The following is a 25,209-nucleotide window of genomic DNA, read 5'->3' as shown; positions in this document are numbered from 1 at the left end:
TTAACTCTAATAGACTACACACATACACAGACAACTTTTGTTCTTAAGTGTTAAAACTTTTATATTCTAAATCCCTACAGCTTTCCATGAGACTGTACTTGAAGTTATACAAATATTTAGCATGTGCCTGTTGTCTAACAGGAACTTAATGCTTGGTGAATGGAACAAAAAAAGAAAATACTCTTTTCTTTTTTGAAGATCTCATTTTTAAAACTTTATTTGAGAAAACAAGAAATACCTTTAATCATAAATTAAAAAGCATAGTGGTAGTAACTGAGAAAAGTATTTATTACAGATGGAATAACTTGTTGCTGTTGAATCGACTCCGACTCACGGTGACCCCGTGTGTTACAGAGTAGAACTGCTCCATAGGGTTTTCTTGGCTGTAATCTTTACAGAAGCAGGTCACCAGGCCTTTCTTTCACAGTGCCGCTGGGTGTTTCTGAACTGCCAACATTTAGTAGTCGAGCGCTAACTGTTTGTGTCACCCAGGGACCAGACAGAATACCATATTATTTTATTATATTGTATATTCCTCTCTTAAAAAAAAAAAATTGCTTCCCTCCAAAAGTTACAAGAGATTAAGAGCATACTAAAAATACTGTTTCATCACTAAATATATAAAATATACATTCTAAGTGGAATACACTGTACATTTGATGAAACACAGCACTCATCAAGATTAAAAAAATAATGTAGCCACAGGATGAAAAGATAAAAAAAAAAAAAAATTTTTTTTTTTTATGCACTAAACATTATACATGGCTTAAAGAGGTTCAATGCCGGTTAATTTACACAAGAAAAAAATATTAGCATCCTGGAATAATTTTTATTCCTGGCCCATTTTCTGCCCATTGGAAAAAATTGCACTGTTTTTCCTTCCCAAGGGGACACACAAAAAAATTCCTTCCGTTATTAGGTCCAATCTTCAGCACTGTTCTCATGATGGAGCGTTTGCCATGGTTGCAGAATGGGAAGGACAGATCTGCCCACTAGGGAAAAAAGAAGACAAGACTGTAATGCTGATATGGAAGTTAGCATGAGGTACAGGCTCAGCCTGGGCTCATTTGATTAGTGCCAGATTGTCTTCACTGTTGTTGCCATTAATTTGACATTGTAAAACAGACGTCAACCATTAGTGGCTGCCCTTAAAAAAGCTTATATCCTGGAAGAAGCATCCCTGCCAAATCTGGTTGAATCACACAGAAAATTGCCCTCACTCTGAGCTTCCCTTTGTCTTACAGGCATACGTATAGAAGTTCCTTCACTCCATTAAGAACAGTTGAACGCTAACAGAATCCTGATGTAATGCAATCGCCAGTGGCCCTGCTACAGCTCTGTTTTAGTTAAAATAAGATCAAAGATTTGCCGTGACTCTAACACTAAACTTCCTTCGTCTCTTAGGAAAAGAAAGGATCCAATGCAGACTTAACCAGACTAAATTAGGCAGATTCCATCATGTCGTTCTTACTCAGTTTGGCCTCAAAAGCGGTGTGAAGCAGGCTGTGATTTCAGCACTACTGCTGATAACATCCTTTCCATCTATAAAAGCTCCTTGGAGAGGAGACTGGTGAGCTCAGTAGGGTAGTGTCACATCTTGTGCAAGGGTTAAGATCTAAAACCAACATCAATTTTTCCAGAGGAAATTCCTTAGGAAGGCACCAGGTTGCAGAAAGATATTTTATCTCTCAATAAGCCTAACCGGAAATTTTGTTCCAGCTTTTGAACAGATCAATATTTTCTTTTTCTCAATTAAGCACCCGATGAAGCAGTTGGAAAAACACGCCTCTTTAACCACTGGAATCACAGTCAGCCTGGTGATGCTCACACTCTGAGAAAGGTAGGAAGTGGGCTAACTCCATTTCCATCGAGTCGATTCCCACTTATAGCGACCCTATAGGACAGGGGAGAACTGCCCATAGGGTTTCCAAGGAGTGGCTGGCAGCTTTGAACTGCTGACATCTTTTGGTTAGGAACGTGGCTTGCCGTAGCTCTTAACCACTGTGCCACCAGGGCTCCACGCTGACTAAAGGGACCCCACATTCTTGCTTCCTATCCCACACTCATTTTCAAGAATACACCCATAGATTGGGAAGGCATGAAGAATTGCCTATCACTAAATCATTATTGGGCCATTTCTTTTATTTACGTCAAGCGTGTGCAATCGGACTTGCTTAAGTTGATTGTAAATCAAAGGATGTAGATTATTTGTCTCCCGCACCTCTATCAATACATAAACTGAGGGTTTGGGTGTAGCACTGGTGTCAGCAGGAGCAAGCTCTTATTTTGGGTTATTAGCCACATGGGCCAGGTGCTTCAATACCTTTCTGTCTCTACAAACCGAGGGCAACACTTCTACACTTGTGGTTACAAATAGGATTTTATTAATTTTTTTTTTTTTTATGAAGTACTTTAAATTTTAAGTTATTCATCATTCGGTCTTTTTAGAATGAATATCAATATGGCTATTTAAAGCTTAAAGGTAAAACTGGGAAAAGATGGCTATTTGTTACATTTTAGCCAGAGTATTCAATTACACTGTGGTGAGGTTGACAAAAGGAGCCCTGGTGGTGCGGTGGTTAAGGGCTCAGCTGCAAACCAAAAGGTTGCCGGTGGGTACCCGCCAACCGCTTTGCGGGAGAAAGATGTGGTGGTCTGCGTCCATAAAGACTGCAGCCTTGGAAACCCTATGGCGTTATTCTTCTCTCTCATAGGGTCACTGTGCGTCAGAATCGACTTGACGGCAGCGGGTTATAAGGTTGTTATGAGTCATCAACTCAACGGCAATGGGTTTCTAAGGTTGACGAATCGTATACGTACTTCAAAAAATCCACATTGTGCTTCTCTAGGTAGAGGACACGCATAAAACTGCCTGCCCTTGTTTTCGCCATCCTTCCTCACAACTCGGAGAACGCAGAGACGGTTGTGTTTACTGCAGCGAGGACTGCCAGCGTTCAACGCCCAAGTACCATCTGTCCCGTGAATTTGAAGTTCACTGTAATGACAAGTTACAAAATAAACTACAGCAAAATAGTGCTAAAGGGATCATCCACACCACCCCATCCTCACACATTAGAATTTTGCTTGCACAAAGAGATTATAGCAAAAAGTGGACCATGGTCAACTTTAGGCAAACACACAAACCACTATGGGTCTTTATCTTTGTTTTCTCAGGTAATTCTAATTTACTTCCAAAGAATCCTACGTGCCTAAAGCACCTAGTTTAAATTTTTAAAGAATAAAAACAACTGAGTTGTCCATCTAGTACATCAACTGGCTACAATTTCTTGGTTTTCATTTGAGATATTCAGTTCTTCCCTTGGTCAAGGATCAACATAACAGTGTAGCCACTTTCAGTTCCTTTAAAATATTCTCAAGTCCAGCTACCCCTCCAAACATAACTAGAGCCACAATCTTCTCTAATTATTTTCTCACTGGTAGTACGCTCTCATCAATGGCTCTGACAAGGCCAAAGAGATCACTCTCTACTGTCCACTTTAAAGGCAATCTTCGATGCTTTTCTTTGATCAAGGCCACTATAATAGTAGCAATCATATTTCAGCAAGATGCAGGCTGCCTGGCAGAGCAGAAATGTGTATTTTGTAAAGCTAGGAGGGAAGCTTTATTCTGCCCGGTGACTAGGATCAAGAGTAGCTGGAGGTCATTCCTGTATACAGTGTACAAAGGCCACACGCTGCTCGTCTGTAGCTGTATAAGCTGAATTTTCTCTTTGAAAAAAACTTCCACTGTTATTTTTAGTATTTTGCATATTTAAATACTGTCATTAGAGCAGTTTGTCTTATAGTGAACCCATTGAAGAGAAAAACTGCTCATAGTAATTAAAATCAGAAGTCCCTCCATCTAATATCCCTTTTTAAAAAAAGATTTCAATGATAAAACAGTTCATCCTTTCTCTTTTTGGGGTAAATGTCTAAGAAATAAAATAACATTCTTAAAAATTTTAAAAAAAAATACGTGAAAATCATTTCCCTTTTTCTCACTTTGTAAACTACATTTTTCATGTATTTTTCCTATAAGAATGTCTCAAGTCAGGATAACTGAGATGTTCATAATATAAGATCTTTTATTTAGGATGACATTGGAATTGGTTTAAAACTCATTTCTGCAGCAGATGTTTAAATACTTTGCTTGAAGAACTGCAAGGGATTGAAACATTGTGAGGATAGTTTCTGAGCCTGCTGGTAGAGCAGCCGTTTGTAAAGTGAAAGCAGCTGTAGGCATTGCTAAGAAAATCATTAATAGTTAAATATTTCAGCAGCAACTGTTTTGTTGGTACCCTTTTCACTGGGCAGGATGCAGGTGGAATGGCGTGTATTTTAGAATTATGGGAATACCACAAGCATCCCTCCCTTACACAACCTCCCTCCCCTCCACCATAAGAGGGGATATTAAGACTTGAACTTCAAGAGACCACCACCTGCCTGCCGGTGCTTTGTGCTTTGGTGGGCTGCAGGTTGCTCTGATGTTGGAAGCTATGCCATCGGTATTTCAAATACCAGCAGGGTCACCCATGCTGGACCAGTTTTAGTACAGTTTTCAGACTAAGGCAGAGTAGGAAGAAAAGCCTGGCGATTTACTTCTGAAAATTAGCCAGTGAAAACCCTATGGGCCAGAACAGAACGTTGTCCAATACAGTGCTGGAAGAGGAGCCCCCTAGGCTGGAAGGCACTCAAAATACAGTTGCCACAAGGGTCTGGAGCGTACCAGTGACCGTGAAGAGGGCACAGGGCCCGGCAGTGCTTTGTTCTGTTGTACAGAGGTTTGCCGTGAGGTAGAGCCAACTCAGTGGCAACTATCAACAACCTCCAGAGAAACTAGTTGTCTGGCTGGTTACAGAGAAGCCAGGGATTTCAAATTAAAGCAAGTGGGTCATAAAAAGTTTCAGTTTTTTAATTTTTAAAGGAGAAGGAGAAAAGAAGTTATAAGGATACTAACAGAAATCAGAAATGAATAACATGACACTTTCCTTTTAAAACAAACACACACATGCAAACGTGGTTTTATATATTATTTTAAAGACGGTGTCTTAGATAACTATTAGTTAAGCGTTTCCTCATCCACTTGCTTCAACCTGGAGATCTCCAGGGCACCACATCTGCAGGGAGACGCTCAGAGTCCCTTACTACTAAAGCCTTTCTGGGGGAGGTGGGACTAAGGTGGGAAGGAAAGGCCCCAGTGTCTTCCCTCATTTCTGTCTTTCACTCCATTTCTTCCTTGGGTAAAACAAAACAAAACAAAGTATATATATCGTTGTTGTGTGCCACTCGTGGGGATCCTATATGACAGAGTAGAACTGCCCCGTACAGCTTCCTATGCTGTAATCTTTCACAGGGTCTTTTCCCCCATGGAACCACTGGTGGGCTAGAACTGCCAACCTTTCGGTAAACGGCAGAGTGCTTAACCATTGCACACCAGGGCTTTCTCTCTCTCTCTTGCTATACATATATGTACACACACACACTGATGTTTCTGGTCACTCTGAGTATCTGAGAACCAAGTATCTTAATACATATATATAATCTCACCCTTGATACTCAAACTATGAGTCGCTGACCAGAAGCAACAGCATCACCTGGGAACTCGTTAGAAATACACAGGGCTTCTAACTGGTTCTACCTGATTCGAACCCCTGCTGAGAATGAACATTTCTAACGTGTGCCCAGGTGACGCTAACACACTAGTTAGGGGCCAGCTCTGAGGACCACTAGTACAGTAAAAAAAATAGTGGTTCTCAAAATTTGTTATACGGAAGAGGGAGCTTGTTAAAACGTAGATTCAATTTATTATACCACTTGTTAAAATGTAGATTCCGATTCAGAATATCTGGGGTGGAAAGGAAAATTCTCAGCAGGGGTTCGGAGCGGAACGAACCGGCTCGAAGCCCTGGGAATACAGAATCATCCACCAGGTTGCCTACAGAACTAGAATCTGCGTGTTAACAAGATTCCCAGGTGACTCAGACACATTATCTTTGCAAAGCACTGAGTTAACGTAGCCAAGATACTGACACCACCTGTCATCACGTCAGTTCTAAATATGCACAACTAATCTTCATTTTATGATAGCAAACATTATCCAGGATAATGAAACATTCTGATTAATTGAAGATATCTGGGTTCCTCTTTGTTTTAATCATTTCACAAAAACTTTCTAAAATGTAGCAGAGCATTGTCTTAGGTAAATTTGGTATACAGAAGAGTCTGACTTATTCTGATACACAGAACCATCGTTTTGAGTATTCATACTAGGTTATAAAGCGGTGTTACTAGAGCAGAGGTCAATAAGCTTTTCCAGGCAGTGAACACTCTAGGCTGGCCAGTACTCGCTCTGCTGTGGTAGCGTGAAAATCAGCCATAGAAATATGTAAATGAATGGGTATGGGTGGGTCCCGATAACCTTCTATCTACTAAAACAGAGAGGGGCTGGACTTGGATCTGTTGGGCATAGTTTGCTTGCCTGATACAGAGGTCGTTGGAACCAAGAACAACGCTCGAAGCACAGTAGATTCTCAATAAATCCTTATAAATTAAAAAAAAAATTAAGTGATACAATAAAAGTTATTATCAAGAAGGACGACACGACCAAGCACGGGTTTATAATTTTAAAACGAGTATTATTATTTTTTTTGGTCAACTACTATGGTTTAACTTATTTTACAAACAGGGTGATTCATTACAACGAAAATCTTGCCTGAATTTTTTGAATTAATCACGCTCATGGAATGTAGATTTTGCAGTCTAGCAGTATTCTGAAGACTAAAACAGAGGTAAATTGACTCATTCTGGACGGTTCCAGTGGCTCTGAAATCCTTAGTGACTGAAAGCTGCAGAAGGTGGGCCGGGAGCAAGCGCAAGGTGTCAGCCCTTGCTCCGGTGACTTAGGCAGCCTTCACCACCCCGGATGGCAGCAGCCAGGAGAGAAGGTTAGCGACTTTGTCAGTTTCACTTCCTTCATGTAAGTGAGCCCTTAAGTCCATTCAGGAAAAATTTCAACATAAAACAAACGTACTCTCTGAAAATCCATCACTGTGCGTTGCGCTCAGTGATTACAATGATTGTATCGAAGACTTAAAGCTGTTTCTAGGACTGTGATTCTTAACTGCTTAAAAATCGGTGCAACCATCCAATTTATAACCGAGTTAAAAAAACCGAGTAGCTGGATAAAATTCAAGTATCTCAAAACCAGTTCCAAAATATGTCTCATCAATATAGCAGCGAGGGCTGGTGCATCATGGGGTGATGTGATCAGCAAGTAAGAGAACAAATTATTAAAGAAAAAATAAACTGGCTAAACGTTCCACGAGTGGACCACCTGCTATAATACTGTTACCATGTTGTGAACTTCTGCTAGGTATCTTGTCCACAAGATGAACACCGTAGCTGCCAGACAAGGAGAAAAATGAAATAAATGACAGTAATTTGCAATTTATTCCTTGCAAAGTAGCGGGGTGCGGAAGGGCTGCTGGGTGAATTTATTTCATCACTTGACATTTATTCTGCTGGTTGATCTTGATTGATTGTAGGGTCTCCGTCTGGTGTTATATTAACACGTAGGCAGGCCGCAGCATTTCGAAGTAACGCCGTGCACTGTGATTAATCGTACGATCCTATTACTAATGGCTTATGAAAAAATCATTTAAATTTAAGGTTACGTTAATGTTTTTTTTTGAATCCCTAATTCATTACTTATATTGTCTGGGATTTTCTACAAAGCACTAAGGAAATAAAAATATGCCAAGATATTTCATCTGGGTACAACAAATGCCACAATATTTTAAAATGATCACTTCTACTTCTTTTTACTTAAGCCAGAGAACAGAAGAGACTGTTCAAAACTGATTTCTACCCCAGGGTAGCCTGCCAGCCCAGACACTCTGAGCTAACTCGTATGTGAGCTCTCATCAAGAGGCGTTAATTATGGTTACATTGAAGAGGGGGTGTATTCATTAAGTCAATCAGAAGTTTGGCACCCATAGTTTAATCCAAAACTCTGTCATTTCTGAGCATTCTGGACCAAAGTTAGACAAGTTATCATAAATAATCATGGACAAAGTATTTTTAAAAAACCGTCAAGGGTGAACTGGCCCAAGGAGCCATCTTAACTGATAGTAATTTGGAGTTTTTTTAACTGAAGATTTTTACCAAAGTCTGCAGTCTGAAACTGGGCAAACATGCTGTCGAGATTCTCGGTGATTGGAATGTGAAAGCTGAAAACAAAGAAGAAGGATCCAGAGTTGGAAAATATGGTCTTGGTGATAGAAATGATGCCAGAGATCACATGATAGAATTTTGCAAGAACAATGACTTATTCACTGCAAATATATTTTTTGAACAACATAAGTGGTGACTAGACACACAGACTTTGCCAGAAGGAATACACAGGAGCCAAAGCTACTACGTTTGTGAAAGAGACAATGGATAAGCTCAATATCATCAGTCAGAACAAAGCTAGGGGCTAACTGTGGAACAGACCATTGGTTGCTTATATGCAAGTTCAAACTGAAGCTGAAGAAAATTAAGTCCACGAGAGCCAAAGTATGACCTTCAGTATATCCCACCTGAATTTAGAGACCATTTCAAAAACAGATTTGATGCGTTGAACACCAGTGATCAAAGACCAGATAAGTTGTGGGATGACATCAAGGACATCATATATGAAGAAAGCAAAAGGTCATTAAAAAGACAGGAAAGAAAGAAACGACCAAAATGGATGTCAGAAGAGACTCTGAAAGTTGCTCTTGAATGTAGAATAGCTAAAGGGAATGGAAGAAATGATGACGTAAAAGAACTGAAGTTTTCAAAGAGTGGCTCAAGAAGACAAAGTATAATGAAATGTGCAAAGACCTGGAGTTAGAAAACCAAAAGAGAAGAACATGCTTGGCATTCCTCATGCTGAAAGAACTGAAGAAAAAATTCAAGCCTCAAGTTGGAATATTGAAGAATTCTACTGGGAAAATATTGAACGATGCAGGAAGCATCAAAGATGGAAGAAATAAACAGAGTCACTGTACCAAAAAGAATTGGATGAGGGTCAACCATTTCAGAGGTAGCATATGATCAAGAACTGGTGGTACTGAAGGAGGAATGGTGAAAAACAAGGCTACAGGAATTGACAGGGTACAAATTGAGATGTTTTAACAAATGGATGCAACATTGGAAGCACTCGCTTGTCTATGGCAACAAATACGGCAGACAGCTGCTTGGCCAACCAAGTGGGAGAGATCTATATTTGTATCCACGTCAGAGAAAGGTGACCCAACACAATGCTGAAATATCAAAGAATATCATCAATACCATATGCAAGTAGAGTTTCAATGAAGATCATTTAAAAATGGTTGCAGCAGTATATCGACAGGAAACTGCCAAAAATTCAAGCCAGATTCAGAAAAGGACATGGAACGAAGGATATCATTGCTGATGTTAGATGGATCCTGGCTGAAAGCAGAGAATACCAGAAGGATGTTTACCTGTGTTTTATTGACTATGCAAAGGCATGAGTGTGTGGATCATAACAAATTATGGATAACACTGCGAAGAATGGGAACTCCAGACCACTTAATTGTGTTCACGTGGAACCTGTATGCAGACCGAGAGGCAGTCATTCGAACAGAACAAGGGGATCCTGCATGGTTTAAAGTCAGGGTTGTATCCTTTCACCATACTTGTTCAAACTGTATGCTGAACAGATAATCCAAGAAGCTGGACTATATGAAGAAGTACGGGGCATCAGGATCGGAGGAAGACTCATTAACAACTTGCCATATGCAGATCACCCAACCTTGCTTGCAGAAAGTGAAGAGGACTTGAAGCACTTACTGATGAAGATCAAAGACCATGGCCTTCAGGATGGATTACACCTCAACCTAAAGAAAATGACAGTCCTCACAACTGGACCAATGAGCAACATCATGGTAAATGGAGGAAAGATTGAAGTTGTTAAGGGTTTCATTTTACTTGGATCCACAATCAATGCCCATAGAAGCAGCAGCCAAGAAATCAAACAATGTACTGCACTGGGAAAATCTGCTGCAAAAGACCTCTTTGAAGGATTAAAAAGCAAAGATGTCACTTTAAGGACTAATGTGTGCCTGACCCGAGCCATGATGTTTTCAATTGCCTCCTATGCATGCAAAAGCTGGATAATGAATAAGACCAAAGAAGAATTGCTGCCTTTGAATTATGGTGTTGGTGAAGAATAGTGAATAACCCTGCATTGCCTGCAGAAGGTACAAATCTGACTTAGAAGAAGCACAGCCAGAATGCTCCTTAGAAGTGAGGATGTTGAGACTTCATCTCACGTACTTTGGACGTATTATCAGGAGGGACCAGTTGCTGGAGAAGGACATCATGCTTTGTAAAGCAGAGGGTCAGTGAAAAAGAGGAAGACCCTCAACGAGATGGACTACCACAGTGGCCGCTACAATGGGCTCAAGCATAACAACTGTGAGGGTGGTGCAGGACCAGGCAGTGTTTAGTTCTGTTGTACCTAGGGTTGCTATGAATTGGAACCTCTTGACAGCACCTAACAACAACAATTTAGAATGGGAATGGCAAACCTGAGACAAATGCATCCACTGACCAAAAGCCACCCAGCAGTCATGGAATAAGCTTTAAGGATTCCCAGAGGTTGGTCTGTGAGTGCACACCAGCTGGCCGCTCATCCCACTGCCGGGGGGGACACCTTACCATCAGCAAAGGCACAGTCAATCGGAGGAAGGGCAACACTCAGAACCCTGAGATTATTTCACAGGCCACCCACAGTAACTCCTTCTCTGCTTGTTTCCCACTGGCAAGAAAAGACATTCATAAACGGGATGAAGACCCTTGCCTTCACATGTTATATCGTCTTCATTAAACAGTGCTGGATACATAGCACCTGCTTTCTGAAGAAATGAAAAAACAAGCAAACAAAATACCCAAGCAGCTAGGGAAAGTAAGTAGTGGAGGAAGGCCTTTCTCTGATGGAGGCATAATATCAAGCTGTGAAGTTAGGAAGCTCAAATCAAAGGGCTAAACAAGGCAGGGGCAGAAGCGTCCACTGAAGATTGGTTCAGGAGCTGCCAACAGGCAGTAAGGAACAACAACGGATGATGTTGGTTATTAAAATTTCTGTAACTCTGGTGACAGCAATGGGGGGTCTTCCCCTGGACATACAGCTGGAAGTCTCATAAAACGTATCTGGTCAAGTAGTATTTATTAACTGGAATTACAAGTTTTTAACTTAAGTATAAAAGTAGGATGCACGCTACTTGGGTCTTTTTGGTTGAAATAGAGAACACCATCCCACATGTCACTAAAGGTAACTTAGATCCCTCTTTAGGGTAACCGGTTGCCATCGAGTGGATACTGACTCACGGCGACCCCTTCTGTGTCAGAGTAGAACTGTGCCCCATATGGTTTTCAGTGGCTGATTTTTCAGAAGTAGATTGCCAGGCCTTTCTTCCAGCATTCCTCTGGGTGGACTCAAAACACCAACCCTTAGGTCAGCGGTTGAGATTGTTAACCGTTATACCACGTGGGGACTCCCTCTTGCGGATGGTTTGAGACTTATTAACTTTTATGAAGGACAGTTTCCGTTTTGGAAGAATTACCTTTCCTTGGAAGGAAATATAAAACAATGCTAACAGTGCTTACTGATAATCAGTATGACTGTGGGAGATTTAAATTTTATCTTTATACTTTGCAATACTTTCCAACTATTCTATATGAAGCACGTATATGGTTATAAAAAAAAAAAAAATCAGACAAAAAAGACAAAAAAAAAAAAAACTTTATAGATGTAGGAAAGTAGTTTTTTGATTTCTTCCCTTCTTTAAGGAAGGAAGGCAAGTTACTATAAAATGGTCTTTCAGGGTTTGATTTACATTACCAAAATCAATTCAAATTCCTTATTAATAATGCGTGATTTTTCTATCTTCTTAAAGCGCAGTGTAGATACCTTGAAGACCAAGATTAGAAGCATCATACCTGTTTGAAAATCCTGGCTTACGACTTTTCAGATCTGGTGATGAGTGGACTGTTTTCAATTTTTTATGTGCTGGACTAAATAATTTAGACCGAGGGCCGACCGTAGGTGATATGTTTACTTTGCTAGACAGCTGAGTTACATAGTTTGTTCTCTCCTCGGAAGGGTGCTGTGTATCACCAAAGCAAAAGCCAGTGGGAGCAGAGGTATGAAATTCCCCATCTAGTATCTGGTTTTGGCTTTTTTTTCCTTCCAAAGTACTGGATTTATTGCTAAAATCGGTCAAGACAAGGGTTGCAGTCCCAAAGGCAGTTTTTCTGTTGATCTTCACTTCTGTATTTGGTTTTCCGAAGTTATTACAAGGATACTTCACTAAGTTGCTAAAAGCAATAGAGTTTTCTTCGTCCTTAAGTACTGAATCTGAAAGGAGAGAAAAGTAATTCTGCAATATTCCTGTACATAGACTGTGTTAACTATTTAGAACACCTTCTTATGTAAGACACTTACTACACTACGCCAAGTTAGCATACGGATTTCAGAATCAGCCACCTTCTTGGAGTGACTTATGGGGACCCCGAGATGGGTTTAACAAAGGTTTGTATTTGCTTTGTATTATGTTTAAGCATTTAAAGATTACTCAGGTATTGGCTTTGTTAACATAGGACAACACATCAAAGCGGTGGTAATTAAGAGACAATAATTTTTTTACCCCATAAAGCTTTAGGTTGGCAGTGAGAGGCCTATACCCGTAAGTAATGGTGAATTACGCAGACAACGTTTCTTAAACATACGCCTTCAACCAAGTGTTACAAGATTTTGGACTCTGTATTATAACATATTCTAAATTATAATTGCATATGTCTTTCATACACAGAAAAGATATGGAAATAGGTGAATGAGATGTGCAAAGGCATTTCAGAATGTTCAAATGAACGTGGAAACCTAAGGCTGTGGCTTTGCCAGGGCTCTCTCTGCTGATGATCCTGAAGAGGGAGGGACAGAAATAGCGGGCGCCATCCTTTCTGCTACCAGCAAAGCTGTACCAGGGGCGATGCCCGCCTTTCTGGCCCAGGGAACAAAACACAATATGACAGCTAACACAATGCAGGGTCCATCAGTCAAGAGTGCACTTTCTTATCTCTAATTGAAGAAAGAAAGAACACTTTGAGAACACAATAGAAGCAGCATCAATGCGATGGTTCTTAATCACAGGTTTCCTCCGAGGTTTTACATTCTCTGAACGCATGAAATTGTGAGCCATAAAGAGTTATTTTGAAGGATTTCAATGAAATCAGTACAATTGTCTGGGTAAAGATTTTAATAACAAGGGGTAGGAAGGATAAAGAAGAGAAAAAAATTCAGCATTTTTCTATTCCACCTGCAAGATATTCTTAGAGGAATCCTCCCTTTCAATTTATGAAACACTCAGACTGAATAACAAACTTGAAAGTTGCTGAAATCTGCATAAAACAAAGCTTTATTGAATAATTCATTAGAAACAGTAGAGAACAGATGTGATCATCTCCGTTTTTTGAGATACAAAGGCACATACTGTTTTAGCACAAGTATGTTTTCCCTCCTTGTTAAAAAAGTACTCAACAGAATATCAGCATGGTTTACATGAGAAGGCTGGCAACTCCTTTAAACCTCTCAGAAAGAAAGCGTTTTACTTAATTACTGACTGTCAGGATAGAGCGATATGTACCTGACTTTGTATAATTAGCCTCCTTAGAAATGAACCTGTTGCTGTCGAGTCGATTCCGACTCCTAGTGATTCTATAGGATGGAGTAGAACTGTCCCATAGGGTTTCCAAGGAGCAGCTGGTGGATTCAAACTGCCAGCCTTCTGGTTAGCAGACAAGCTCTTAACCGCTATGCCACCAGGGCTCCCCTCTTAGAAGTGGAAGGAACTCGAAACTGAGATTCAGTCTTACCGTTGGGCCTTGAAGTCAAGCAAGCATCGCATGCCTTAGCAGAAGGCTTGTTGATTAGTGTACAGACCCCGCATGCCCACTGCTCTTCAGCTTTCCTAGCCACCGAGTCCAAAACGTCCATCCTGCTACATGGCCAGCTGATGACGGTATTTCTAGTTGGCACCTTGCTGGAAAATAATTTAAAAATTAATCATTAGCATTGTTACAATTTTCTTGTTCTTACACATTCTGAATAGCACAAGAAAATCTGAAAGTAAGATGCATCTCATTATGATTCTTTTATCGTTACTTACTTACTTGGACTTCTAATGCCACCTAGTATTTCTTATTCCTGTAGGACACCAGACTTTCTATAAACTTTGTTTATCTGGCTTAATCCCTGCCCTCTGCTAACTCACTCCGAGAGGCTCCAAACCAAACGCGCTGCCGTCGGGTAGATTCTGACTCATGATGAAGTAGCAAAAATCCATTTTCTTTAGTGTTTTAATATTAGGGAGAATGTATTTTCTCATTTGTTTTAGTGTAGTTGTATAAGCTGTGATTGATCTCTAGTCCTTGAAAAATGGTGCAGGCTCTGTTCAAAATATAGCTGAGCAGCCTGTTCGCTCTTACACATAACAAACACCCTAATACCTTACATGTTTTCCCCTGTTCAAAACAGGCGATTGAGAGCTTGACGTGACTCACGCCATAGTGATGCTCTAAGTATCTCTAAACGTTTTTTAATTGCACCAGCTGCACTGGTCTCTTCCAAAGGGGTGCGGAGCTCTCTCAGCTCCTGTGGCCTTGGTCTCTCTTCTTCTTTCTTTGTTCTCTTGAGAAATGGCCCTCAGCCTGCAAACCGACAGGAAGGCTTTCTTTCTTGCTCCCTATCTCAGCCACAGTGGACTTGGCAAAACAGCTCCACAAGCTGAGAGATTCTTATGAGAGTTTTTCAGCCTGTTATAAATATACAGCTGCCCCATAGGGTTTCCAAGGCTGTAAATCTTTATGGAAGCAGACTGCCACATCTTTCTCCCACCAAGTGGCTGGTGTATTTGAACCACTGACCTTTCAGTTAGCAGCCGAGTGCCTTAACCACTGTGCCACCAGGCTCTCTCTCTAAAAGGCAGTATGCATTTATTCATAATTAAATAAACACAACAATTTAACTGACCTTCACATTTTGAATCTGCTCCAACTTTTCACTATTTTCTCCTGCTGTAGAGATTTCATGAATCATAAGGGGAGGTTTATTATTACACATGGAGGCTTTGGAAACATTCTTTCCACTCTTGAATCACCCACTAAGGAATCCTTTCCAATCTCCACCTGGATGTGTAACAAGAATCTCAAACTTAACGTGTCTGTCGTAGGCTGAAGAGTGGCTACCCCAAGATATCAGGTCAGAATGTTGGGAACCTGTAAATGCTACCTTATAAGGAAAAAGGGTCTTTGTAGATGTAATCAAGTTAAGGATCTTGACATGGGGAGGTTACCCTGGATTACCTGGGTGGGCCAACCACAAGTGTCCTTATAAGACAGAGGCAGAGGGAAATCTGATACACACTGAAGAGAAGGCAACATGACCAAGGAGGCAAGAGGCTGCAGTGATGAGGCCACAAGTCATGGAATGCCTGGAGCCATCAGAAGTTGGAATCAGCAAGGAACAGGTTCTTGTCCAGAGCCTCCAAAGGAAGCAGTGCTGCTAAAGCCTTAATTTCAGCACAGTGAAACTGGTGTTGAGTTTCCGGCCTCCAAAACTGTGATAGAATGAATGTATGCTGTTTTAAGCCAGTGGTAATTAATTATGGCAACCACAGGAAACTAATACAAACCAAATTTGTGATTTCCCCTCTTCTCCCCAATCTGCAACTCTCCTAGTTTGTCTCATCTCCATAAATGGCATCACCGTGCACTCAATCCATCAAACCAAACCCTAGTAGTCGTCCTTAACAGCTCACATCCCACATCTGATCCATCAGCAACTCCTGTGGGCTCTGCTGCTGAGGCAAATTCACCGTGCAGTCAAGGAAGCTTAAGCTCCCACAGGCACCTTGCATGGCTTGGTGATTCTCCTCTAAGAGAATGGAAGCAGTAACTCCAGCCATGTGCGAAGGCTGAGCACGCTGTCCATGATGAAACTCTGTCCTGAGGTCCTAGGAGAGCCTGCAGGCTGCCAGCACCACCTCACATCTGCTCAGTGGCCAAGGACGATGTGTCCTGATGACCTCACTGAACATGTGGACACTTTAACCTTGAGGAGGGGATCTGTTGTTGATTGGTGACTTGGGAAACCCCACGTGTTACAGAGTAAAACTGCTCTCCAGGGTTTTCTTGACAAATCTTTACGGAAGCAGATTACCAGTCTTGTTTCTTTCACAGTGTTGCTGGGTAGGTTCGAACTGCCAACCTTTTGATTACCAGCAGAGGGCAAACTGTTTGTGCCATCCAGGGACCTTCGAGGAGAGGATCTGAACAATAGATGCAGCTCCATTCCTTGCTCATGGGCCATTATGACCCAGGCTTCAAAATCACTCAACCCATGCACCACCCCAGGCCCAATCCAGAAACTGTCTGATCAAGGTGGGCAGTCAGAAGGAGATGAGAGGGCTGGGGTTCCCTCAGGCAATGGTTCTCAAAGTACAGTCCCCAAGCCGGCAGCATGAGCATCACCTGGGAGCTTGTCAGAAATGCAGATACTGAATCAGAAACTCTGGGTGTTAGGCCCAGCAATCTGTGTCTTAATGAGCCCACCAGGAGATTCTGAATCACTTAAAAGTCTGAGAACCACTGCTCTAAGGGCTTCCTTACAGACAAGAAGTATTGCTTGAGCAAATATTATCAGAGCAGTTAGAAATGTGCCATTATCAACAGCCAATTGTAAAACCCAAAGATGAAGCTATAAAAAAAAACTAATATTGTTGGCGGTCATATGACAAGGCAGTCAGGGATCAAGCAGCCAGAACATATAGGAAAGCAATCATACAGTGTATCAGGCAGTTAACTAATAATAATAAATAACAATATCTTATTTCTCTGAATCTTTTGGTATTTAAAAATTGTACTTTGTCGTGATTTCTCTTTGCATTCCAATATTCACATTAGACCCTAACTTTGTATTCATAATTTTTTTTTAAGACCTTCCTTTTTTTTTTTTTTTGAATTGTACTTTAGACGAAGGTTTACACAACAAACTAGCTTCTCATTAAACCATTAGTACACGTTGTTTTATGATGTTGGTTAACAACCCCATGACGTGTCAACACTCCCCCTTCTCAACATTGTGTTCCCTATTACCAGCTTTCCTGGCTCCTCCTGCCTTCTAGTCCTTCCCCGTAGGCTCGTGTGCCCCTTTAGTCTCATTTTTTTTTTTTTTTTTTATGGGCCTGTCTAATCTTTGGATGAAGGGTGAACCTCAGGAGTAACTTTGTTACTGAGCTAAAGGGTGTCCGGGGGCCATACTCTTGGGGTTTCTCCAGTCTCTGTCAGGCCAGTAAGTCTGGTCTTTGTGAGTTAGAATTGTGTTCTACATTTTTCTCCAACTCTGTCCGGAACCCTCTATTGTGATCCCTGTCAGAGCAGTCAGTGGTGGTAGCCAGGCACCATCTAGTTGTACTGACTCAGCCTGGTGGAGGCTGTGGTAGTTGTGGTCCATTAGTCCTTCAGACTAATCTTTCCCTCGTATCTTTAGTTTTCTTCATTTTCCCTTGCTCCTAAAGGGGTGAGACTAGTGGAGTATCTCACATGGCCACTCAGACTTTTAAGACCCCAGACACTACTCACCAAGGTAGAATGTAGAACATTTTCTTCGTAAACTATGTTATACCAATTGAGCTAGGTGTTCCCTGAAAACATGGTCCCCACAGTCCTCAGCCCAGTAATTCAGTCCCTCAGGGAGTTTGGATGTGTCTATGGAGCTTCCATGACCTTGCCTTGGACAAGTTGTGCTGGCTTCCCCAGTATTGTGTACTGTCTCACCCTTCACTAAAGTTATCACTTATCTATTGTCTATTTAGTGTTTCTCCATCCCCAACCTTGTAACCATTAAAGATTGTTTCTTTTTGTGTGTAAACCTTTTCATGAATTTTTATAGTAGTGGCCTCATGCAATATTTGTCCTTTTGTGATTGATTTATTTCACTCAGTATAATGCCCTCCAGATTCATCCATGTTGTGAGATGCTTTGCAGATACATCATTGTTCTTTATCATTGCGTAGTACTCCATTGTATGTATGTACCATAGTTTGTATTATCTCTTCATCTGTGGAAGGGCATTTAGATTGTTTCCATCTTTTTGCTATTGTGAACAATGCTGCAGTGAACATGGGTGTTCATATGTCTATTCATGTGATGGCTCTTATTTCTCTAGGACATATTCCTGGGAGTGGGATTGCTCGATCATATGGTGTTTCTAGTTCTAGCTTTCCAAGGAAGCACCACACCATTTTCTGAGGTGATAGTACTATTTTGCGTTCCTACCAGCAGTGCATAGGAGTTCCAAACTCCCTGCAGCCTCTCCAATGTTTGTTACTTTCTGTGTTTTTGATTCATGCCAGTAATGCCAGGGTGAGATGGTATCCCATTGTGGTTTTGATTTGCATTTCTCTCTCTCTCTCTTTTTTTTAATTGTACTTTAGGTGAAAGTTTATAGTTCAAGTTAGTGTCTCACAGAAAAATTTATGCACACATTATCATGTGACCCTAGTAGCTCTCCTATAATGTGACAGCACACTCCTCCTTTCCACCCCGGATTTCCTGTGTCCATTCAACCAGCTCCTGTCCCTTTTTGCCTTCTCATCTTGCCTCCTGACAGGAGCTGCCCGTTTAGTCTCATGTATCTACTTGAGCTAAGAAGCACTCTCATCATGAGTATAATTTTATGTCTTATAGTCCAGTCTAATCTTTGTCTGAAGAGTTGGCTTTGGGAATGGTTTCAGTCTAGGGGCCATGTCTTCTGGGGTACCTGTAGTCTCAGTCAGACCATTAAGTCTGGTCTTTTTACTAGAATTTGAGTTCTGCACCCCACTTTTCTCCTGTTCCATCAGGGACTCTCTGTTGTGTTCCCTGTCAGAGCAGTTAATTCTTTTTCATAAAGAAAGCCCATAAACTCTGTAAGTTTCAGGCCTTATTCCTACCCTGCCTTCTAAAAATATCCTAAATTCACCCATTTTTTACCGTTCCCTCTGTCCTCCAAGCCACCCTCATTTACCGTCTGGACTTTTGCTGAGAGGCTCGATGTCACTGCTTCACCCTAGTCACACTAGTCTCTTTTCCACACAGTAGCCCAAATGATCCTCACAAAACACAGGTCAGATCATGCCACTCCTCTGCTCAAAGCCTTCCAACGGCGTCTCAGCTTACCTCACGTAGAGTCAATTCCCCCACATCAGCCAGAACCATCTTTTTAAATCAGATATCTCACACCTGCTCACAACACTGGAACAGTTTTCCATTACGCTGAAAATAAAAGCAAAATTCCTCTCCATGGCCAATGAGGCCTTGCCAGGAAGAGCAATTCCTCTCCCCTCACTTATCCTGCTGTGATCCGTCCCACTTTTCTTCTTCGTCCTACGTGAACATTTCAGGGGTTTTGTGCTTTCTGTGCTACTTTCTTCAGTATTTCTCCCCCACCCGAGATCTTCCCCACTCATCAGGTCTTTTCAGATCTCTCCCTCTCAGGGACCTCACCAACCACCCTCTCTAGAATGAACCTTTCCTACTACAATCTATCCCCTCACTCTGCTTGATGTTTCTTCAGAGGACTGATGGCTCCTTATCATTGCCTGACACCTTATAACCCACTGCTGTTGAGTTGATTCCAACTCACAGGAGCCCTGCAGGGCAGAGTAGAACTGCCCCGTGGGGTTCCCTAGGCTGTAATCTTTATGGAAGCAGATTGCCTGCCACATCTTTCTCCCCCCGAGTGGCTGGTAGATTTGAATCGCCAACCTTTCAGGTAGCGGCTAAGCATGTAGCCACTGTGCCACCAGGGCTCCCTTAGATACCATATACATATATGTATATATAGGTTTTTCTTAAACCTGTCTCCTCTCACTGGAATATACTATTTTATAAATACTCCATAAATATAGGTGTAATGAATGAATTTTGCCTGTATACCTCTATTATACCTGCTCTCTTGAAAATCGTCTTGATTTCTCAGATGTCAAAAAAAATGGCCTTTCCTCAAGCCTCATCCTCTCTGACTTGGTAGAATTTCATTCTCTCCATCACGTCCCACCTTAGTTTCTGTGACATTGTTTTGTAGGCTCCGTTTCTTCTTTTGGTCACCCAAACAAGCACAGTCACAGTGGGGTGAGTCGCGACTGATGGCGCCCTCGTGTGTGTCAGAGTAGAACTGTGCTCCACAGGATTTTCAGTGGCTGGTTTTTCAGACGTAGATGACCAAGCCTTTCTTCCGAGACACCTCTGGGTGGACTTCAACCTCCAACCTTTTGGTTAGCAGCTGAGCTTGTTAACCATTTGCACCCCCCAGGGCCTCCTTGGTCACCAAAGTTAAGATAATTTCAATTCCTGTACCCTCCTCTCTTCTCTCCTCACGTCCTCAGTTATCACAAACACTATGAGATTAAACCGTAATATTAAAGCAGAAACTCCAAGTGGGTGATGGGGAGGGATTTTATTCTCAAAAACTGAAGGGATAAAATACCAACAGAGGGGGACACTGACTCTACGGTCTCTGCGTTTCTCAGACACGTATAACAGAGACTATTTACTAGCACAGGAAACAATTTTGCTGTGTCTAAATAACCATTAAAAGATAGCAATATAAATGTTAATAAAACTAAAAGAAAGTTATGCAAAATAACATAGCATTTAAGGAAGGTTTGAATTCAATTGCTAGTTCCTTAGGTCTATTCTGCTTCTTTAGTCATGGAGCACAAACACTTCAGGAAGCTCTCCAGAATGTCATTCTTCTACTGAAACTGAAAAGAACCTACTATCATGAGGCTTGAGGTATGAGGTTTAGGCAGGAAGCCTTTAGACTTTCTATTTGTTCTATCTATGGACACTCCAGGTGAGGTCACCTACAGGGTACCGGTCTTTGAGGGTCCGGTTCCTGAAGCTTTTCTGTTAATTCTGTGAATTACTCATATATTCACTGTTGCTATATAAGCCATAAATTCCCTTTTTAGTTTAAGCTAATCTGAGTTGGCCTTCTTTCGTTGTAGTAAAAAAAAAAAAAACCCTTTTAAATTATGTTTTTGAACACGGCAGCTGTGCAATAGAACTCACTTCCCCAAACAAGGTTATCCTACCAAAAATAACCCATCACACATTTTCCTCAGCTCTCCAAGTGCCCTATTGCTCCACCCCCTCAAAAAACTTTGCTTCCTCAGACTCACCTCAAGAATTGTTTTGCAAACAACACTAACTTCTCATCAACTAGCAATCAACTATCAGCAAATCTCCAAACTAGACAATTTCTAAAGACCTGGGTGGATCTTTTTTTTTTTTTTTTTTATTGTGCTTTAGGTGGAAGTTTATAGCTCAAGTTAATTTCTCATACAAAAACTTACACACATATTGTTATGTCACACTAGCTGCAATCCCCGTAATGTGACAGCACACTCCTTTCCACCCTGGGTTTCCCGTGTCCATCCAGCCAGCTCCTGTCCCTTCCTGCCTTCTCATCCTGCCTCCAGACAGGAGTCACCCCTTTGGTCTCATGTATCTTCTTGAACTAAGAAGCACACTCTTCACAAGTATTATTTTATGTTTTATAGTCCAGTCTAATCTTTGTCTGAAGAGTGGGCTTCTGGACTGGTTTTAGTTCTGGGTTAACAGAGCATCCGGAGGCCGTGGCTTTGGGGGTTCCTCCAGCCTCAGTCAGACCATGAAGCCTGGTCTTTTTATGTGAGTTTGCCTTCCTCCCCACACTTTCTCCTGCTCTGTCAGGGACTCTCTGTTGTGTTCCCTGTCAGAGTGATCATTGGTGGTAGCCGGGCACCATCTAGTTCTTCTGGTCTCAGGCTGATGGAGTCTCTGGTTTATGTGGCCCTTTTGTCTCTTGGGCTAATATTTTCCTTGTGTCTTTTGTGTTCTTCATTCTTTGCTCCAACTTGTTGGGACCAATTGATGCATCTTAGATGGCCACTTGCATGCTTTTAAGACCCCGGATGCTACTGACCAAAGTGGGATGCAGAACATTTTCTTAATAAACTTTGTTATGCCAATTGACTTAGACGTCCCCTGAAACCAAGGTCCCCCGATCCCAGCCCCAGCTACTCTGTCCCTCAGAGTGTTCAGTTGTGTTCAGGAAACATCTTAGCTTTTGTTTTAGTCCAGTTGTGCTGACTTCCCCTGTATTGTGTGTTGTCCTTCCCTCCACCTAAGATAATTCTCGTCTGCTACCTAGTTAGTGAATTTCCTTCTTTCTTCCTCCTACCCTTGTAACCATCAAAGAATGTTTTCTGTGTTTAAACTTTCTCTTGAGTTCTTATATGAATATACCTTCTGATAAGAACAAAGCATCCTCTCTTTATTCAGTTTGACCAGGCATTGCACCTCCCTGTGTACTTTCCCACATGCTGTTTTCTCTTCTGGGAAATCCCTTCCTACCTCTTGTCTTTGATGAATTCCTATTTCCTTCCATCTAGGCTCAAATGTCACCTCCTTCAGAAAGATTTCCTTGCTCTTCCCAAGCTGATTTAAAGGTTTCCTCCTCTGTACTTTCATTGCCATTCCTAAAAACATACCTTTTTGCAGAACTTTCACCATGGGATATTGTCTATTTACTCCCCACATTAAACCATGAGCACTTTGAGAGCCTGTATTCTATTTTGTCTTTGTATTCCCAATACCTGGCATATAAACCACAACAAACCAAACCTGTTGCCATCGAGTCAATTCTGACTTGTAGCAACCCTATAGGACAGGGTAGAACTGCTCCATAGGGTTTCCAAAGAACAGCTGGTGGGTTCAAACTGCTGACCTTTTGGTTAGCAGCTGAATGCTTCAACACTGTACCACCAGGGCTCTCGCTGGCATATAGTAAACTCTAATAAATATTTATTAAAAACAAAGAATAATGCCAGAAAGTTTCTCCTAAAGGAAACAAAACTTACCTTCATAGCTAGTACATAATGAAGAGCCAACAATAAATGGCATAGGAATTTAAAGTGTGCTGTGATCAATGTAAACTGGAAAAGGAGGGAAGGGCTTCATGAAAGGAGTTAAGTAAGTTTTTAGTAATTGAAAGGAACACAAGGATTTAGGCCACTGCACTGGGCTTTTCAGACTTCAACTTAGGTTGAGATGGCTTTATATTAGAATGGGAAAGCTCAGCCAACATAAAGTGTTCAGATACTAATCCAGAATGTGAGTGAAATACAGTCACAGAAAACACTAAGAATAGGGCAAAGAATGATGGTTTTCCAATGTTTTCTTTATTAGGTATGTATTTATTTTGCAGTGGATACCTGCTTTCTCAAAGAAAGTTTAAGACTGAATGCTGGTATATAAACCAGAAGTAGCATAGGCGGGAGGAAGGGCTGCAGGGCCCAGAACATTCTCAGAGTTGCACGGCACCCCTCATTCATACATGACCTCTAAGGCTCTTTCAGGAAGCCCCTGAACACTTAGAATCCAGTTCCAAAAACCTTTGGAATTGCCAGTTATCTAATTTATATGATAAATAACATATTTATTTGATTTGGAAGAATAAAGAGGGCTTTTTGTTTTTTTTAATCTTAAAAGCTATCCATTCATAGAAAATAAATATTGAGCAGTAATCATTAATTTAGTCAACAAATGTATATTGAATGTCTTCTATATTCCAGGTACTGTGTTAAATAGATTTGATCAAGTCAATGAATCGTAAAGATTTCAGCCTAGAAAACCTTAAGTGCCATTGAGTTGGTTCTGACTCATAGGGACCCTATGTACAACAGAACGAAACACCGCCTGGTCCTGAACCATCCTTATGGTTGTAGCCACTGTATCAATCCATGTCATTGAGGGTCTTCCTCTTTTTTGCTGACCCTCTACTTTACAATGCACGATGTCCTTCTCCAGCGACTGGTCCATCCTGATAACATGTCCAAAGTACGTAAGATAAAGTCTCGCCATTCTCTCTAAGGGAGCATTCTGGCTGTACTTCCTCCAAGACAGATTCGTTTGTTCTTCTGGCAGTCCATTGTATATTCACTATTCTTTGCCAACACCATAATTCAAAGGCATCAATTCTTTGGTCTTCTTTATTCACTGTCCAGGTTTTGCGTGCATATGAGGTGATTGAAAATACCATGGCTTGAGTCAGGTGCACCTTAGTCTTCAAGGTGACATCTTTGCTTTTTAACACTTTAAAAAGGTACACTTTTAAAAATATTTTAGTGTTTTTTTTTTGCTTTGTAACAATTTAAAAAATATACACCTATATTATGAAAAATAGTTCTTATTTATGAGAAAGATGAAAACTTTAAAACCATACAATATAATGAGCTATCTACTAAACATATTTCAGATTTCTATGACTGAAAGGTCGGCAATTGAAATCCACCAGTGGCTCCGTGGAAGAAAAAACCTGGCAATCTGTTCCCGTAAAGATTTCAGCCTAGGAAACCTTATGGGACAGCCTACTCTGTTCTATAGATTCGCTATGAGTTGGAATTGATTCAGTGGCACACAACATCAATAACGACAGTAAGATGGGATGGAGAAGCTGAGGGGAAGGGAACAGGGAGTAGTTTAGAGAAAACTAACCCATTGTTGGCCCCATCCTACTTGTAGAATTTTTACTATTCGACAACTTGAAACCTTCTTTGGCTTGGCCAATATCATCATCAACTCTCCAACATGCCATGCTTATTAATGATTCAAGACTTGCGGCTGTGCTCGTTTTTTTCAGCTAAATAATACTGCTTTATCATTTATTTAACCAACATTCTAAGATGTTTTTAAACTACTTTTCAAATTATACTTTCTTTATGAGATCTTCCCAACCTCTCTTGTATATACAAACCTCTAACATCCCTGAGGAGTCCTTGGATGGTGTAAATGGTTAATGTGTTCAGCTGATAACCAAAAGGTTGGAGGTTTGAGTCCACCCAGGGGCACCTCAGAAGAAACACCTGGTGATCTACTTCCAAAAAATCAGCCACTGAAAACCCTGTGGAGCACAGTTCTACTCTGACACACATGGGGTCACCGTGAGTCAGAATTAACTGTTAGACAGCAACTGCTTTCGTTTAACATCCCTGATCTGTCCTGGCATTTAATGTGCTTCAAGTCTGTACAAGGTATTTTGGTTAATAATCACATACATTTCATGAGGAGCCCTGGTGGT

General features: G+C 41.1%; 1 protein-coding gene across 1 annotated transcript in view; it reads right to left on the bottom strand.

The window, feature by feature from the left end:
- Window positions 1–780: 780 nt before the first annotated feature.
- NEIL3 (nei like DNA glycosylase 3) overlaps window positions 781–25,209 on the bottom strand; it is a 59,356-nt gene continuing 34,927 nt past the window's right edge. The window contains exons 7-10 of the mRNA XM_049864396.1: window positions 13,920–14,086; window positions 11,988–12,405; window positions 2,821–2,995; window positions 781–992 (exon numbers count right to left, since the gene is read on the bottom strand). Of these exons, the coding sequence (XP_049720353.1) occupies window positions 810–992; window positions 2,821–2,995; window positions 11,988–12,405; window positions 13,920–14,086 (943 nt within the window). The 3' untranslated portion in view covers window positions 781–809. The remainder of the gene's footprint in view (window positions 993–2,820; window positions 2,996–11,987; window positions 12,406–13,919; window positions 14,087–25,209) is intronic.

The sequence above is a fragment of the Elephas maximus genome, chromosome 21 (assembly GCF_024166365.1).
Source record: "Elephas maximus indicus isolate mEleMax1 chromosome 21, mEleMax1 primary haplotype, whole genome shotgun sequence".
NCBI lineage: Eukaryota > Metazoa > Chordata > Mammalia > Proboscidea > Elephantidae > Elephas > Elephas maximus.
The sequence above is the reverse complement of the archived record's forward strand: the minus strand, read 5'-3'. Positions and strand labels throughout refer to the sequence as shown.